This window comes from Loxodonta africana, chromosome 22 (assembly GCF_030014295.1).
Source record: "Loxodonta africana isolate mLoxAfr1 chromosome 22, mLoxAfr1.hap2, whole genome shotgun sequence".
Classification (NCBI taxonomy): domain Eukaryota; kingdom Metazoa; phylum Chordata; class Mammalia; order Proboscidea; family Elephantidae; genus Loxodonta; species Loxodonta africana.
In genome coordinates, this window is record NC_087363.1 from 34,125,861 (window position 1) to 34,141,987 (window position 16,127).

Consider the following 16,127-nt stretch of genomic DNA (forward strand, 5'->3'; position numbering starts at 1 on the left):
GAAGAACCTCATAATTTTTCTCAGTGTATCAATTTGCTATTTCTGTATAATCCCAAAATTTAGTGGGTTAAAACAGTGGTTCTCAAGGCGTGATCCCAGCATCACAGTGTACCCTTCCTTTAGTTTATGACTTGACTTTCTAAAGCTCAAAGTTTGGTCCCTGAATTACTGGTTTCAGCACTTTCCAGAAAAAGATTGTCAGCCTTGTTTTACAGATGGAAAAGCTGGTACGCAGACAAGTTGAGAGTCTTAGTTTCATGAATCTTGGAGTCAGAGGTGACCATAGGCATTATCCTGCTTCTGGTTAAATTCTTTTTGAGGCTCTGATACTTGTGTTTCTACCCTTTAGTCCTAGTTTTTTCTTTGAAGCCACATAGAATAACTCTGATCTTTGTTATTCGCATCAGCCTTTTATTTTATTAGAAGACACTGACCCTCGTCTGCCTTAAATATTCTCTTTGCCAACCAAGAACTTCCCTAGTTCTCTGTTCTTTGTGTAGGATCATAATACTTACACTTGTAGCGTATTTGTGAAGCTTTTTGTAGAGCAGTTTACACACACTTCACAGAGATTACCTCATTTGATACTCCCCACTCTGTGAGGTCTGTATTCTGTTGTAATACTTCTATTGTCCTTGTTTGAAAGATGAGGAAACTGAAGCTGATGATGGTTAAATAATTTACCCAGAGTTATTTGGCTGGGGAAGTCAGAATATAAATTGGCTTTTCTGGCCTGAAGTTTTCTCTACTAGAACAACCATCTTTCTCTCTCTGATTTCAAGACCTGTTTATTTTCTTTTGGATGCTTTTTATTTTGTTAAGTCCTCTTTCACTCTACCCCGGAATGCTTTCCCCAACACTGAATGTAGTATTGTTGGTCCTCTGCTGTCCAACCAGTGCATGGTATGTAAAGACTCCATTATACTCTAAATACTCACTGTATTTCTGTTAGAACAAACTGGAATGCTCTTGTTTTTTCAGCTCTGTGTTGGCTCATACCACACTTATGGTCTACTGCTTCAACAGGTGGTTGTAAAGATTAAAAATCAGATAATGCTTATGAAGCATTTAATACTAGCTCTGATTTTTGTTATAAACATCCCTAAAAATTTCGGTGAACTCTTGTCACACCAGGTCTTAGGGCAGATCAGAGGTAGAGCAGGGCATAGACTCCTGAAATTCTGAGATGAATCTGACATGACCTTAGACCCCTATTTCCTGTATCATTGAATGTTAGTTTTAGAAAATAATTTGGAGGTCATTTCATCCAACTTCATCAATTTTTCAGATGAGACTGAGACCAGGGGGTTTAAACAGTTTTTCAGAAAATGGCAAGTTTGTAATAATCGTGTAATTAAGTCATTAAGTTAGTAATTAAGTCATAGAGCTGACCAAAACAGAAAAAAAAAAAAAACAAAAAAACCATTGCTGTTGAGTTGATCCCGACTCAGAGTGATCCTATAGAACAGAGTAGAACTGCCCCATAGGTTCCAAGGAGTGGCTGGTGGATTCAAACTGCTGACCTTTTGGTTAGCAGCCCTAGCTCTTAACCACTGGGCCTCCAGGGCTCCTTGAAACTGACAAATAGGGGTATATTCCTGTTCTTAATGAATGAGAGAGAAAAAAGTTTCCCTTTAATTTGAGGTGTTTTTCTTTTGATTATTTGCGTGTCTTGATAAATTAAGAGAGAAGATCCAAGATTTTAACTGAGTATTTTCAAACTACCAACACTGGATGAGTTTGACCAATGGTCTCACATGGTTCTTTAACTGATTTTGTTCTTAACGAAGTTGACCACACTTCAGCATAGGGCAAAAGCCTGGGGCGCGATGTCCACACATGAAGCTAGGTCCTTAAAAGCAGGGACCCTGTCTTCATTTGTATTTGTACTGTCAGCATCTAGTACAGTTGCTGGCAAAGAGTGGTACTCAATAGCCCAGTGGAACACTGATTCAGTTGATTCCTTACTATCTCCTGCCAATCTGCCTGTCTCTCTTTTGCCCCTGCTATAGGAAGGGCTAAGCAGTTTGCCCTATTTGAAATGAAAAAGGCATCTCAGAATCCCCTTGCAGCCTCTGGATGTTTAGGAGTGTCCTTTGAAGCCCTCAAACACGCCTCTGGGTTCTTTGTTGTTGGAGAAATGTCTAAACCTGCTGCATCTTCCATCTATATTCCTTGGCCTTGCCTGCTTCTCATAACTGTTTGGCTTTTATGTCTGCACAGGATTGCACCTGGGTGCATATGCAGCTGGGTCTGATGAACCTGGCCCAGAGGGCCTCACCTCTACCTCCCTGCTGGACCTCCTGCTGCCCACTGGTCTGGAGCCGCTGGACTCAGAGGAGCCCAGTGAGGCCATGGGATTAGGAGCTGGCCTGGGAGCCCCTGGCTCTGGCTTCCCCAGTGAAGAGAGTGAAGAGTCCCGGATTCTGCAGCCGCCACAGTACTTCTGGGAAGAGGAGGAGGAGCTGAATGACTCAAGCCTGGACCTGGGACCCACTACAGGTAGCTTGTCTTACCAAAAGAGTATGTTTTGATTGCCAGCTGAGTATGAGACAGTCTAGCAAAACCAGATGACCTCTGTCTACCGGTTGTTACCATGTTCACCTGTACACCAAAGCCAAGCCTCTGGGACTTACTGGCCCAAGAGGCACTTTTCCCTTTAATATTGACTACTGTTTTTACTATTTAGTGACCATTTTCTCTGCTCACGTAATTTAATACTTATGACCTGTGAGATAAGTAATATTAGCTGCATCTTAAACATGAGAAAACCGAGGCCTAGTGAGGTTAAAAAGCTTGCCTAAGGCCATACAGCTGTTAAGATGTTCAGTCATGATTCAAACCTAGGTCTTTCCAAGGTTGAGGGTTTTTTGTTTGTTTTTCTTTTCTATTGTGCTGTACTGTCTCTGTTGAAGATTCCCAAGAGGTTGGCCGATTCTTTGTTGCCCCTTTGATCCCCAGTCAAGGCATTCTGGTTGTCCTTTCCTCAGTGGTGCACCAGAGCTGGTTTTGGGGTTTACAGAGCATGTCTTCCTCAATGGCTGCTGGGGGACTTCTGTGTCCCAAAGGAAATCTGATGAGGCCTGGGGCTCAGAGCTGGAATGCACGCACCCGTGGGGCTGATTACGGACGCAGCGGAGCATGCTCTCGATGCTTGTAGCCACAGCAGCTGTGCACATGTTCTGGGCTAGCGGGCGCTTAGTTTTCATTGTTGGATTCTTGAACTGGCGTGTGTGTACGTGTGTGGGTGCGCGGGGGCTGGGTGTTGCAGAATTTAGCCATAATTTTTTTTTACGAGCATATATTTACTGGATTTATTTTTTCTAATTACAAAAATAATACACGAACATTGCAGAAAATCTGAAAAATGCAAAAAATAGGACAAAGAAGAAAATTAAAACCACCCATAATATGGTGATAGAAAATTTGGCAACAATTGTTGGTGATGTTTCACAACATGAGTAATGTAAGTGATAGCACTAAATTGTACACATGAAAAACATTAATTGACAAAGGTTGTTATATATATTTTATAACAATAAAAAGATAACTACTCATAATCTCACAAATAAATGATAATTACTATTAATATTTTGGGGTATATCCTTCTAGTCATTTTTATATGCAAAATTGGAATCATACTGGGCATATTGTTTTCATTTAAGATGTTTTATAAGTGTATTTCCACATCATTAAGTATTCTTTTGTAACCTGATTTTTTTCTTTTTTTTTGCCTTTGTCTCGTTTGCTTGTTTATTTATTTATTTAGGCTTTAAGACAGAAATTTACTTTCTCACAGTTCTGGAAGCTAAAAGTCCAAATTAGGGTCTCGGCCACGTAACCTGAGTTTTAATGACTACATAATATCTTATTATGTAGATCATCTTATATATTAAACCAGCTCCCTATTGTTAAATATTTAGATTGTTTCCAGTTTTAATGCTGCTACAAATATCCTTATGCATTTTTTACTTTTCTCATTGTTTCCTGAGGATACATTTCTAGAATAAAATTGCTCAGCCAAAAGGTTAGTTAACATCCCACCTAGAAATAGAAAATACAAGCAAAATAGGATGATGCAAGAAGGGTCTATTTATAAAGCACTTAATTTATAATGGTATGGACAAACCACAAAGGAATCTAGGGTATCAGCATCTGAGCTCTCACTATCCATAGGCTCAAAAGGATAACAGGAGGGACACATTGAAAGAGGCAGCAAGCATAGAGTGGAGAGGAGACCAGGAGAATATTCTCCCTCTGTCTCCTCTCTCCTTCTCAACTCCTGTCGGGGCTTCCCATTCATTGACCAGGGTTCTGCATTGTTCTCCTTTCCTCCTATCTCCCGACGAGGAGCCCTGTCAGAAACCAGAGGGCATGAAGCCTGTTGATGTAATTGATTTGGGGCAGAGGGCAGGGTAGAGAAGTGTGGAGAGTAGACCTGGAGGGAGAAATGAAGGATATCTGACACAAAGATATGAATGTTTCTAAAGGCTTTTGTTAAATATTTCCAAGTTACCCTCGAAAAAGATTGTTACAGTTTGTATACCCACCAGAGGTAGGTCTGTTGTCTTATCTCTGATAGTCATACCTGAATGACTGAGGTGGGGACACTGAGTGCCAAGCAAGGGAATAAGAGGTACAGAGCAGGTGTGAAGGAGAGCTGCTTTTGTCCAGAACCATTTGTCCCTACTGTTACCTTCCACGCCTTTCATTCTCTGAGCTCCATAAAATTCTGTCTGTATGTAGTTTTAATGTTCCTAGTGAAAGAACAAATTGTTTTGCAAAAAAAGAAGTGACTCTAGAGTTAGCAAGTCCCAGAAACACAACTCAAACAGGCTTATGTAAAAATAAGGGAAATTTATTTGCTCAATAAATGAAAAGACCAGGGAGGTGTTTCCAGCTATAGGCATGGCTGAATCGAGGTGTTCCAGTGTGTCAGAACCTGCCTTGCTCCATCTTGCTTTGCTTTCCCTCTGTTAGCTTCATTGTTAGGCAGACTGTTAGTGTGTGGCGACATAGATAGCCACCAGTAACTCCAGTTTCATAATCCTTTTAGCTTAGCAACTCCAGCAGAAAGAAAGCTTTGCTTTCCCATTACTTCCAGGAAAAGTCCCAAAATTGAAGCTCATTAGTCTGGTTTGGGTTATGATTCCACCTCTGAACCAATCATTAAGGCTATGGAGATGGCATTCGCTGTCCGATTCTCCAGGACTAGGTCTTGAGCCACCCCCATCTGAAGCCAGGAGTGAGGGCCCTACACTCCTAGACCACGAAAAGGGAGGAGTGTTCCTCAAAAAGAATTGGGGGGCTATTATAGAAGGAGGAGGATGCGATAATAAGTGGCATAAAAAAACATGGCACTTGAGTAAGAGCAGATTTGTTGTTGTTGGTAGGTGCCGTCGAGTCGGTCCTGACTCATAGCGACCCCATGTACAATAGAACAAAACGCTGTCTAGTCCTGCAGCATCCTTACATCCGATGTGATGTTTGAGCCTAGTGTTGCCGCCACTGTGTCATTAAATCTCATTGAAGGTCTTCCTCTTTTTTGTTGACCCTCCACTGTACCAAGCATGATGTTCTTCTTCAGGGGCTGGTCCCTCATGATAACGTGTCAAAGTATATGAGACAAAATCTTACTATCCTTGCTTCTAATGAGATTCTGGTTGTGCTTTTTTCCAAGATAGATTTGCTCATTCTTCTGGCAGCGCGTGGTATATTCAGTATTTTCCACAAACACCGTAATTCGAAGACGTCAATTCTTTTTAGTCCTCCTTATTCATTGTCCAGCTTTCACATGCATGTAAGTCGATTGGAAATACCTTAAAATACCATGGACTAAGGTCAGGCGCATCTTAGTCCTCAAAGTGACATCTTTGCTTTTTAACATTTCAAAGAGCTCTTTTGCAGCAGATTTGCCCAAGGCACTACATCCTTTGGTTTCTTGATTGCTGCTTCCTAGTTGATCGTGGAGCCAAGTAAAATGAAATCCTTGACAACTTCAGGATTTTCTCCATTTATTATGATGTTGCTTATTGTTCCAGTTGTGAGGATTTTTGTTTTCTTTATGTTGAGGTGCAATCCGTACTGGAGGCTGTAGTCTTTGATCTTCATGAGTAAATGCTTCAAGCCCTCTTTACTTTCAGCAAGCAGGGTTGTGTCATCTGCATATTGCAGGTTGTTAATGAGTCTTCCTCCATTCTGATACTCCATTCTTTATATAGTCCAGCTTCTTGGATTATTTGCTCAGCATACAGATTGAATAAGTATGGTAAAAGGATACGACCCTGACACACACCTTTCCTGACTTCGACCCATACTGTATCCCCTTGATCTGTTTGAACGACTGCCTCTTAGTCTATGTACAGATTCCTCTTGAACACAAATGTTCTGGAATTCCCATTCTTCGCAGTGTTATCTATAATTTGGTATGATCCACACAGCTGAATGCCTTTGCATAGTCAATAAAACACAGGTGTAAACATCCTTTTGGTATTCTCTGCTTTCAGCTAGGATCCATCTGACATCAGCAATAATATCCCTCGTTCCACTTTCTCTTCTGAATCCAGCTTGAACTTCTGGCAGTTCCCTGTCAGTGTACTGCTGCAACCCCTTTTGAGTGATCTTGAGGAAAATTTTACTTAGAAGTGGTGTTAATGATATTGTTTGATAATTCTCACATTCTGTTGAACCACCTTTGTTTGGAATGGGTGCAAATATGTATCTCTTCCAGTTGGTAGGTCAAGTAGGTGTCTTCCAAATTTCTTGATATGAATGAGTGAGCACTTCCAGTGGAACATCCGTATGTTGAAGCGTCTCAATTGATGTTCCATCAATTCCTGGAGCCTTCTTTTTTGCCATTCCCTTCAGTGCAGCTTGGACGTCTTCCTTCAGTACTATCGGTTCTTGGTTATATGCTACCTCATGAAATGGCTGAACATTGACCAATTCTTTTTGGTAAAGTGACTCTGTGTATTCCTTCCATTTTCTTTTGATACTTCCTTTGTCATTCAGTGTTTTTCCTGAAGAATTCTTCAGTATGCAACTTGAATTTTGTCTTCAGTTCTTTCAGCTTGAGAAATGCTGAGCGTTTTCTTCCCTTTTGGTTTTCTAACTCCAGGTCTTTGTACATTTCATGATAATACTTTGTCTTCTCGAGCTGCCCTTTGAAATCTGTTAAGCTCCTTTACTTCCTTATTTCTTCTGTTTACTTTAGCTACTTGACGTTCAAGAGTAGGTTTCAGAGTCCCTTCTGACATCCATTTTGGTCTTTTCTTTCTTTCCTGTCTTTTTAATGACCTTTTGCTTCCTTTGTGTATGATATCCTTTATGTTACTCCACAACTTATCTGGTCTTTGGTCATTAGTGTTCAGTGTGTCAAATCTATTCTTGAGATGGTTTCTAAATTCAGGTGATATATACTTAAGGTCGTGTTTTGGCTCCCGTGGATCTGCTCTAATTTTCTTCAGCTTCAACTTGCACTAGCATATGAGCAATTGATGGTCTGTTCCACAGTCAGCCCCTGGCCTTGTTCTGACTGATGATAATGAGCTTCTCCATTATCTCTTTCCACAAATGATGTCGATTTGATTTCTGTGTATTCATCTGGTGATGTCTGCATGTATAGTTACCATTTATGTTGGTGAAAAAAGACATTTGCAGTGAAGAAAGTCATCAGCCTTGCAAAATTCTATCATACGGTCTCTGGGATAATTTCTTTTTCTAAGGCTGTATTTTCCAACTACTGATTCTTTTTGTTTGTTTCCAACTTTTGCATTCCAATCACCAGTGATTATCAATGCATCTGGATTGCATGTTTGATCAATTTCTGACTGCAGAAGTTGGGAAAAGTTCTCGATTTCCTCATCTTTGGCATTAGTGGTCAGTGTGTAAATTTGAATAAACAGTCGTGATAACTGGTCTTCCTTGTAGGCGTATGGATATTATCCTATCACTGACAGCTTTGTACTCCAGCATAGATCTTGAACTGTTTTTTTTTTGATGATGAATGCAGTGCCATTCCTCTTCAATTTGTCTGTCTTAGCATAGTAGACCATATGATTGTCTGATTCAAAGTGGCTAATTCTAGTCCATTGCAGGTCACTAATGGCTAGGATATCGATGTTTTTATGCATTCCATTTCATTTTTGATGACTTCCATTTTTTCTAGGGAGCCGTGGTGGCGCAGTTACTAAGCATTCAGCTGTTCAAATCCACCAGCCGCTCCTTGGAAACCCTATGGGGCAGTTCTACTGTGTCCTATAGGGTTGCTATAAGTCGGAATTGACTTGATGACGACAGGTTTGATTTTAGGTTTTAATTTTCGTAGAATCATACTTTGTACGTTCCACCTTCCGATTATTAGTAGATGTTTGCAGCTGTTTCTTCTCATTTTGAGTCGTGCCACATCAGCAGATGAAGGTCCTGAAAGCTTTGCTCCATTTATGTCATTAAGGTCAACTCTACTTTGAGGAGGCAGCTCTTCCCCAGTCCTGTCTTGAGTGCCTTTCAGCTTCAGGGGCTCATCCTCTGGCACTGTAGTGGACAATGTCCCACTGCTGTTCATGAGGTTTTTAGTGGCCAGTTTTTCAGAAGTAGACCACCAGGTCCTTCTTCCTAGCCTTAGTCTGGAAGCTCTGCTGACACCTGCCCACCGTGGTTGACCTGCTGGTATTTGAAATACCAGTGGCGTAGCTTCCAGCATCACAACAACACACAAGCCACCACAGCATGACAAACTGATAGATGCATGGGGAAGAACAGGTAGCTATATTTAACTCATTCATAAAGTGCTTATCGTTTGTAAATCACTTTCACATGGATTGTTTTACGTCAGTGAGTTCTATTAAAGCACGCATGATTACTGTCTGTTTTATAGCTGAGAAAACCAACTTGAGAGACTTAAAAGTGGCACTAAGTTACACTAAGATTAAAAGTGGCAGAGCTGAATCTCAAGTCTGATATTTCTAGTTCAAGATCTGGTGTTCCTTCTTGATAATGAAATCATTCATTAGACTAATTTTATTGCCTTAATTGAATTTTGTAGAAACCAAATCATCAAGCAGCCATCTGCTGGGATCAGGAAATGGTTTCCATACAACGGATCCTTGAGATTATATCTGTTGGAAAATGATTTGCCTTCACGAGGCACTCCATACATATCGGGCACGTTCCGCTAAAAGCTACAGGCTGATGACCAGAGAGCCAGCTGACTGTTTCAAAGATAATTCAGAACTCAGAGAAATTGAAATGTAAGGTTTATTCTGAGCAGTTATTCTATATGCCTACGGGGAGACCTTGTAGCATCCGCTATGAGTCAGAATCGACTCGATGGCAACAGGTTTGGTTTGGTTTTTATAGGGAGACCTGGCAGTGCAGTGGTTAAGAGCCCGGCTGTAACCAGAAGGTCAGCAGTTTGAATCCACCAGCTGCTCCTTGGAAACCCTATGGCCTGCAGTTCTGTTCCGTCCTATAGGGCCACTATGAGTCAGATTAGACTCGACACAATGGGTTTTATAGGGAAACTGTTCTGATTCCTGAAAAAAGCAAATGGCTCAAAAAAAAACCCGTTGCCACTGAATTGATTCCGACTCATAGCAACCCTGTAGGGCAGAGTAGAACTGCCCCATAGCGTTTCCAAGGAGCAGCTGGTGGATTTGAACCCCTGACCTTTCAGTTAGCAGCCGAGTGCTTTAACCACTGTACCACCAGGGCTCCTTTATGAAAAAGAAGAAGAGGGAGAAATAAACAAGATCTGCTGCTGGCTAATTTTAATGTAATTGAACCTTGCCTTCCCCATTGAATGAGATCAACTGATACCAGGTTATTTCTAGCCCAGCTGCTAATAATTTGGCCCTTCACCCACCTGTAGCCATGAGACTTTTTGAGATTTAAACTAGGAGGAAAAGGTTTGACAACAGTCCTTTTCTAGCAGGATAAGACAAATTTACATTGCTATAGAGCAGTTTCTGGCTGGCTTTTGCAGCGTAGGTTAGGCTTTTTGAGGTTAATATTTGGTTGCGTGGATAACAAAGACCTCAAAATCAAAGTAAGATGCCTGTTATTAATTTTTCTATTCAACATAATAAATACCATTATATGAATAAATATACCCAGTGAACCCAGAATAAATATCGTATCAATGTATTATTAGAAAATGTAAGTTAAAGAAAATAAAAACCATTCATAATCCTATCACCCAGAGTTAACAAGTGTTAACGTTTTGGTGCGTGTGTTTCTGGACCTTTTTTTCCATTTGGGAAATATATAAAATGTGCCTTTACAAAAGATGGGATTACAGTGTACATATCTTCTTGTTTCACTTAACAGCATCTTTCCAAACCAGTAAATACACTTACACAGCATCAATTATAAGGCCGAAATACTATTCCACCGTGTGGATGGGCCATCATCTCTTTAGGCAGTCCCTTGCTGGGTGAAGGCTGGTTTGTTTCTTTTGTTATAGGAATTGTTCTATGATGGAAATCCTTAAAACCAAATCCTTATGTGTATCCATAATTGTTTCCTTAGGGTACATTTACATTTCTGGAAGTGAAATGGTTGGTTCAGAATGCTTGTTGTTAAAGCTTTTCACTCATATTGCCCAGTAAATAAAATATATTGCCCAGTAGCCCTCCAGAAATGTGTCAATTTCCATTCCCATCAGCACTGGATTGAGTGTCTGTTTCCTGCCCAAATCCAATACTGGGTATTATCTATAAATATATATGTGTATATTTGTGAAGTTGTTAGTCCAAATTTTTTGGCATCTTGTTTAATTTACATTTCTTTGAAAATTACTGAAATTGACTATTAAAAAATAAGTTTTAATTATATTGAAAGCTTTTTCCTTTATACTTCTGTTTTATAAAAATCTATTTTAAATTCTGTGTCATTTGACTACCTGACTTGAGAGTGGCACTCGGGACAATTTTCAGTGATTTGACATTAGTGTAAATGGACATTTAAAGTGACTTTCAAGCCACAGGTCCTGATGCATGTTTTAATTCCATGTCTTAGAGGAATCAGTAGTCTGTTAATATTTTAGCTGTTGCTGGAGGTCATCCACAAGGTTATGGCTTTTCTGAACAGCAGAAATAAAGTACAGTGTGACCTTGGTAACTTGCGGAAAGAGACCTAAAAAACTGATGAAATATAGGAGGAAAATATGCAACAAGACATAGGGAATTAAAGTCAGTACCATTGTTGTTGTTGTTAGGTGCCCTGGAGTCGGTTCCGACTCATAGTGACCCTGTGCACAACAGAACGAAACACTGCCCGGTCCTGCGCCATCCTTACAATTGTTGTTATGCTTGAGCCCATTGTTGCAGCCGCTGTGTCAGTCCACCTCATTGAGGGTCTTCCTCTTTTCCGCTGACCCTGTACTTTGCCAAGCATGATGTCCTTCTCCAGAGACTGATCCCTCCTGACGACATGTCCAAAGTATGTAAGATGCAGCCTCACCATCCTTGCTTCTAAGGAGCATTCTGGTCGTACTTTTTCCAAGACAGATTTGTTCGTTCTTCTGGCAGTCCATGGTATATTCAATATTCTTCGCCAACACCACAATTCAAAGGAATCAATTCTTCTTCGGTCTTCCTTATTCATTGTCCGGCTTCCACATGCATATGATGCGATTGAAAATACCATGACTTGGGTCAGGCGCACCTTAGTCTTCAAGGTGACATGTTTGCTCTTCAACACTTTAAAGAGGTCCTTTGCAGCAGATTTACCCAATTCAATGCATCTTTTGATTTCTTGACTTCTGCTTCCATGGGTGTTGATTGTGGATCCACATAAAATGAAATCCTTAACAACTTCAGTCGTTTCTCCGTTTATCATGATGTTGCTTATTGGTCCAGTTGTGAGGATTTTTGTTTTCTTTATGTTGAGGTTCAATCTGTATTGAAGGCTGTAGTCTTTGACCTTCATTAATAAGTGCTTCAAGTCCTGTTCACTTTTGGCAAGCAAGGTTGTGTCACCTGCATAACACATGTTGTTAATGAGTCTTCCTCCAATCCTGATACCCTGTTCTTCTTCATATACTCCGGCTTCTTGGATTATTTGCTCAGCATACAGATTGAATAGGTATGGTGAAAGAATGCAACCCTGACTCACACCTTTCCTGACTTTAAACCAATCAGTATCCCCTTGTTCTGTCTGAACAACTACCTCTTCTTCTATGTAAAAGTTCCTCATGAGCACAATTCAGTGTTCTGGAATTCCCATTCTTTGCAGTGTTATCCATAATTTGTTATGATCTACACGGTCTAATGTCTTTGCATAGTCAATAAAACACAGGTAGACATTCTTCTGGTATTCCCTGCTTTCAGCCAGGTTCCATCTGACATCAGCAATGATGTCCCTGGTTCCACGTCCTCTTCTGAAACCAGCCTGAATTTCTGGCAGTTCTCTGTCAATATACTGCTGCAGCCGTTTTTGAATGATCTTCAGCAAAAATTTGCTTGTGTGTGATATTAATGATATTGTTCTATAATTTCCACATTCGGTTGGATCACCTTTCTTGGGAATAGGCATAAATATGGATCTCTTCCAGTCAGTTGGCCAGGAAGCTGTCTTCCATATTTCTTGGCATAGACGAGTGAGCACCTCCAGTGGTGCATCTGTTTGTTGAAACATCTCAATTGATATTCCATCAGTTCCTGGAGCCTTGTTTTTCGCCAGTGCCTTCAGAGCAGCTTGGACTTCTTCCTTCAGTACCATTGATTCCTGATCATCTGCCACCTCTTCAAATGGTTGAACATCGACTAATTCTTTTTGGTATAATGACCTTGTGTATTCCTTCCATCTTCTTTTGATGCTTCCTGTGTCATTTAGTATTTTCCCCATAGAATCCTTCACTATTGCAACTCAAGCCTTGAATTTTTTCTTCAGTTCTTTCAGCTTGAGAAACACCAAGCGTGTTCTTTCCTTTTGGTTTTCTATCTCCAGCTCTTTGCACATGTCATTATAATACTCTACTTTGTCTTCTTGAGCTGCCCTTTGAAATCTTCCGTTCAGTTCTTTTACTTCACCAATTCTTCCTTTTGCTTTAGCTGCTCAACATTCGAGAGCAAGTTTCAGAGTCTCTTCTGACATCCATCTTGGTCTTTTCTTTCTTTCCTGTCCTTTCAGTGACCTCCTGCTTTCTTCGTGTATGATGTCCTTGATGTCATTCCTCAACCTGTCTGGTCTTCGGTCACCAGTGTTCGATGTGTCAAATCTGATCTTCAGATGGTCTCTAAATTCAGGTGGGATATACTCAAGGTCATATTTTGGCTCTCGTGGACTTACTCCGATTTTCTTCAGTTTCAGCTTGCACTTGCATGTGAGCAATTGGTGGTCCGTTCCACAGTCGGCCCTTGGCCTTGTTCTGACTGATGATTTTGAGCTTTTCCATCGTCTCCTTCCACAGATGTAGTCAGTTTGATTTCTGTGTGTTCCATCTGGTGAGGTCCATGTGTAGAGTCGCCGTTTATGCTGGTGAAAGAAGGTATTTGCAATGAAGAAGTCGTTGGTCTTGCAAAATTCTATCGTTCAGTCTCCAGCATTGTTTCTGTCACCAAGGAAATATTTTCCAACTACTGATCCTTCTTGTTTCCAACTTTCGTATTAAAATCACCAGTAATTGTCAATGTATCTTGATCGCATGTTCGGTCTATTTCAGACTGCAGCAGCTGATAAAAATCTTTTATTTCTTCATCTTTGGCCCTAGTGGTTGGTGCGTATATTTGAATAATAGTCATATTAACTGGTCTTCCTTGTAGGCGTCTGGATATTTTCCTATCACTGACAGCATTGTACTTCAGGATAGATCTTGAAATGTTCTTTTTGACGATGAATGCAACACCATTCCTCTTCAAGTTGTCATTCCCAGCATAGTAGACTATATGATTGTCTGATTCAGAATGGCTGATACCAGTCCATTTCAGTTCACTAATGCCTAGGATATCAATGTTTATGTGTTCCATTTCATTTATGACGATTTGTAATTTTCCTAGATTCATACCTCGTACATTCCAGGTTCTGATTATTAATAGATGTTTGCAGCTGTTTCTTCTCATTTTGAGTCATGCTGCATCAGCAAATGAAGGCCCTGAAAACTTTATTCCATCCATGTCATTAAGGTTGACTGTATTTTGAGGAGGCAGCTCTTCCCCAGTCATTTTTTGAGTGTCTTCCAACCTGGGGGGCTCATCTTCCAGCACTATATCAGACAATGTTCTGTTGCAATTCATAAGCTTTTCACTGGCAAATGCCCTTCAGAAGTAGACCGCTGGGTCCTTCTTCCTAGTCTGTCTTAGTCTGGAAGCTCAGCTGAAACCTGTCTTTCATGGGTGACCCTGCTGGTAACTGAATACAGGTGGCATAGCTTCCAGCCTCACAGCAACACGCAAGCCCTCACAGTTCAACAAACTGACAGACACGTGGGGATCAGTACCATAGTGAGATTAAAAATAAATAAAGGCCTGGAGAACTGAAGTTGTCCAGAGAAATCCCTAAATTGTTCAGAGAAAACCCTAGAGCTTCATCAAAGTGATGTTTAGCCACATCTGAGCCATCAGTATCGTATCACCTTGGGGAAAATTCAGCTTCATGCTGTGATAAATTAAAATGTTACACGAGCCAGGAAATCGTACTTTACATTTGCAGAGTTAGCCTCTAGTTAGAGAATCTGATTCAGTTTTCAGTCATTCATTCAGCAAGTGTTTACTGTGAACCTACTCTATTGATTTTGTAACCACTTAAAAACTGTGATGGATTGAAAGTTTTAACAAGAGAAGAATAATGACAATGGAAAAGATGAAAATAAGAAATTATTACAGTTTTTAAGCACCAGGAAAAGAAGGCTAAAGTGGGACAACTAGGAGAATATGTAGATTTTTTTTTCTGAGGAAGATGCTTAGCTAATGTTCCTTACGTACTAGATGAAAAAAGAAATGGGCTTAAGTTTTAACAGAACCATCACAATTGACTTAGGAAGTTGAAGAAGAAAAAAAGAAAACAAAAAACCAAAAACATAGAAATGACTCTCTAAGAAGGTTAAGACATACTCTTGAAAAGTGTTGAAAGCCTGTCTTCCCTAGGCTCACCATTCACCTTCCGGAGAGTAAGGCCTCCATTAGGTAACCTTTGGTGGTCTCTTCTAGTGTTAGGGTTCCTAAGTCCCACAGAATCCCATAATAATAACATCTAATCGTAAATATGCCTCCTGTGAGCTGGACTGTGTGGAATACTCATAGGAGTGTAAGACATATAGTGTGACTTCAAGAAATTAACTCTCTTCAGCGAGGAAAGAGTGCTTCTGTGGGCCAGGTACTTTACATTCATTATATCATTTTATCTCTGTAACAACCAAGGGAGCAGAGGGGTATGTGGTGCATAGAGGCAGGTCCCTTTCCCAAGGCAATTGAGTATCCAGAATTTCAACCCAGGCCTGTAGAACTCTGAAGTTTGGCCCTAGGCTTTTAAATGCCCACCATTCCAGTTACCCCCACTTTAAAGAGTTTGGCTGTGTTCACAGAGACACAGATGGACTAGGGAGAGGTAATGGTACCGCTTGTGGGTTCACTCCTCTCCCATCTCGTGCAAAGTCTGGGCACTTAACTGAATGACCAGGAAGTGTCTTGACAGACACTGGCTTTAACCATATATTAACCTAGGAGCTTTACAACTTTACAGCTACAGCAAGTCTAGCTTTACAACTTAGGACAAGTATCCTCCCTTCTCTGAGCTTATGTTTCCTCATCTGTAAAATGAGGTAGATGGGCCCTTTGATCTTTCAGGGCTCCTATCTATCTATAAAAGAACCAGAAACCAAACCTGTTGCCGTCGAATCGCTTTTGAGTCATAATGACCCTATACGACAGAGTAGAACCACCGTATAGGGTTTCCAAGGAGCACCTGGTGGAATCGAATGGCCAACCTTTTGGTTAGCAGCTGTAGCTCTTAATTACTACTCCACCAGGGTTTCCTATCTATCTATAATACCCTGAACGTGCGGGTTTCAGAGACCTGATTTTCCCCAGAGCTCCAGGGAGTGTAGTTTGCAGGTTACAGCCATCATGGGGTACTGTGGTTATTTTACAGTGGTTCTCCCAGCTTTTCAGGGAGGAAAGTTGATGAACCTG

General features: G+C 40.7%; 1 protein-coding gene across 1 annotated transcript in view; it reads left to right on the forward strand.

The window, feature by feature from the left end:
• The first annotated feature begins 1,829 nt into the window (after nucleotides 1-1,829).
• Nucleotides 1,830-16,127, forward strand: part of PODXL2 (podocalyxin like 2) — a 46,564-nt gene continuing 32,266 nt past the window's right edge. Inside the window, exons 1-2 of the mRNA XM_064274253.1 lie at nucleotides 1,830-1,902; nucleotides 2,224-2,502. Of these exons, the coding sequence (XP_064130323.1) occupies nucleotides 1,830-1,902; nucleotides 2,224-2,502 (352 nt within the window). The remainder of the gene's footprint in view (nucleotides 1,903-2,223; nucleotides 2,503-16,127) is intronic.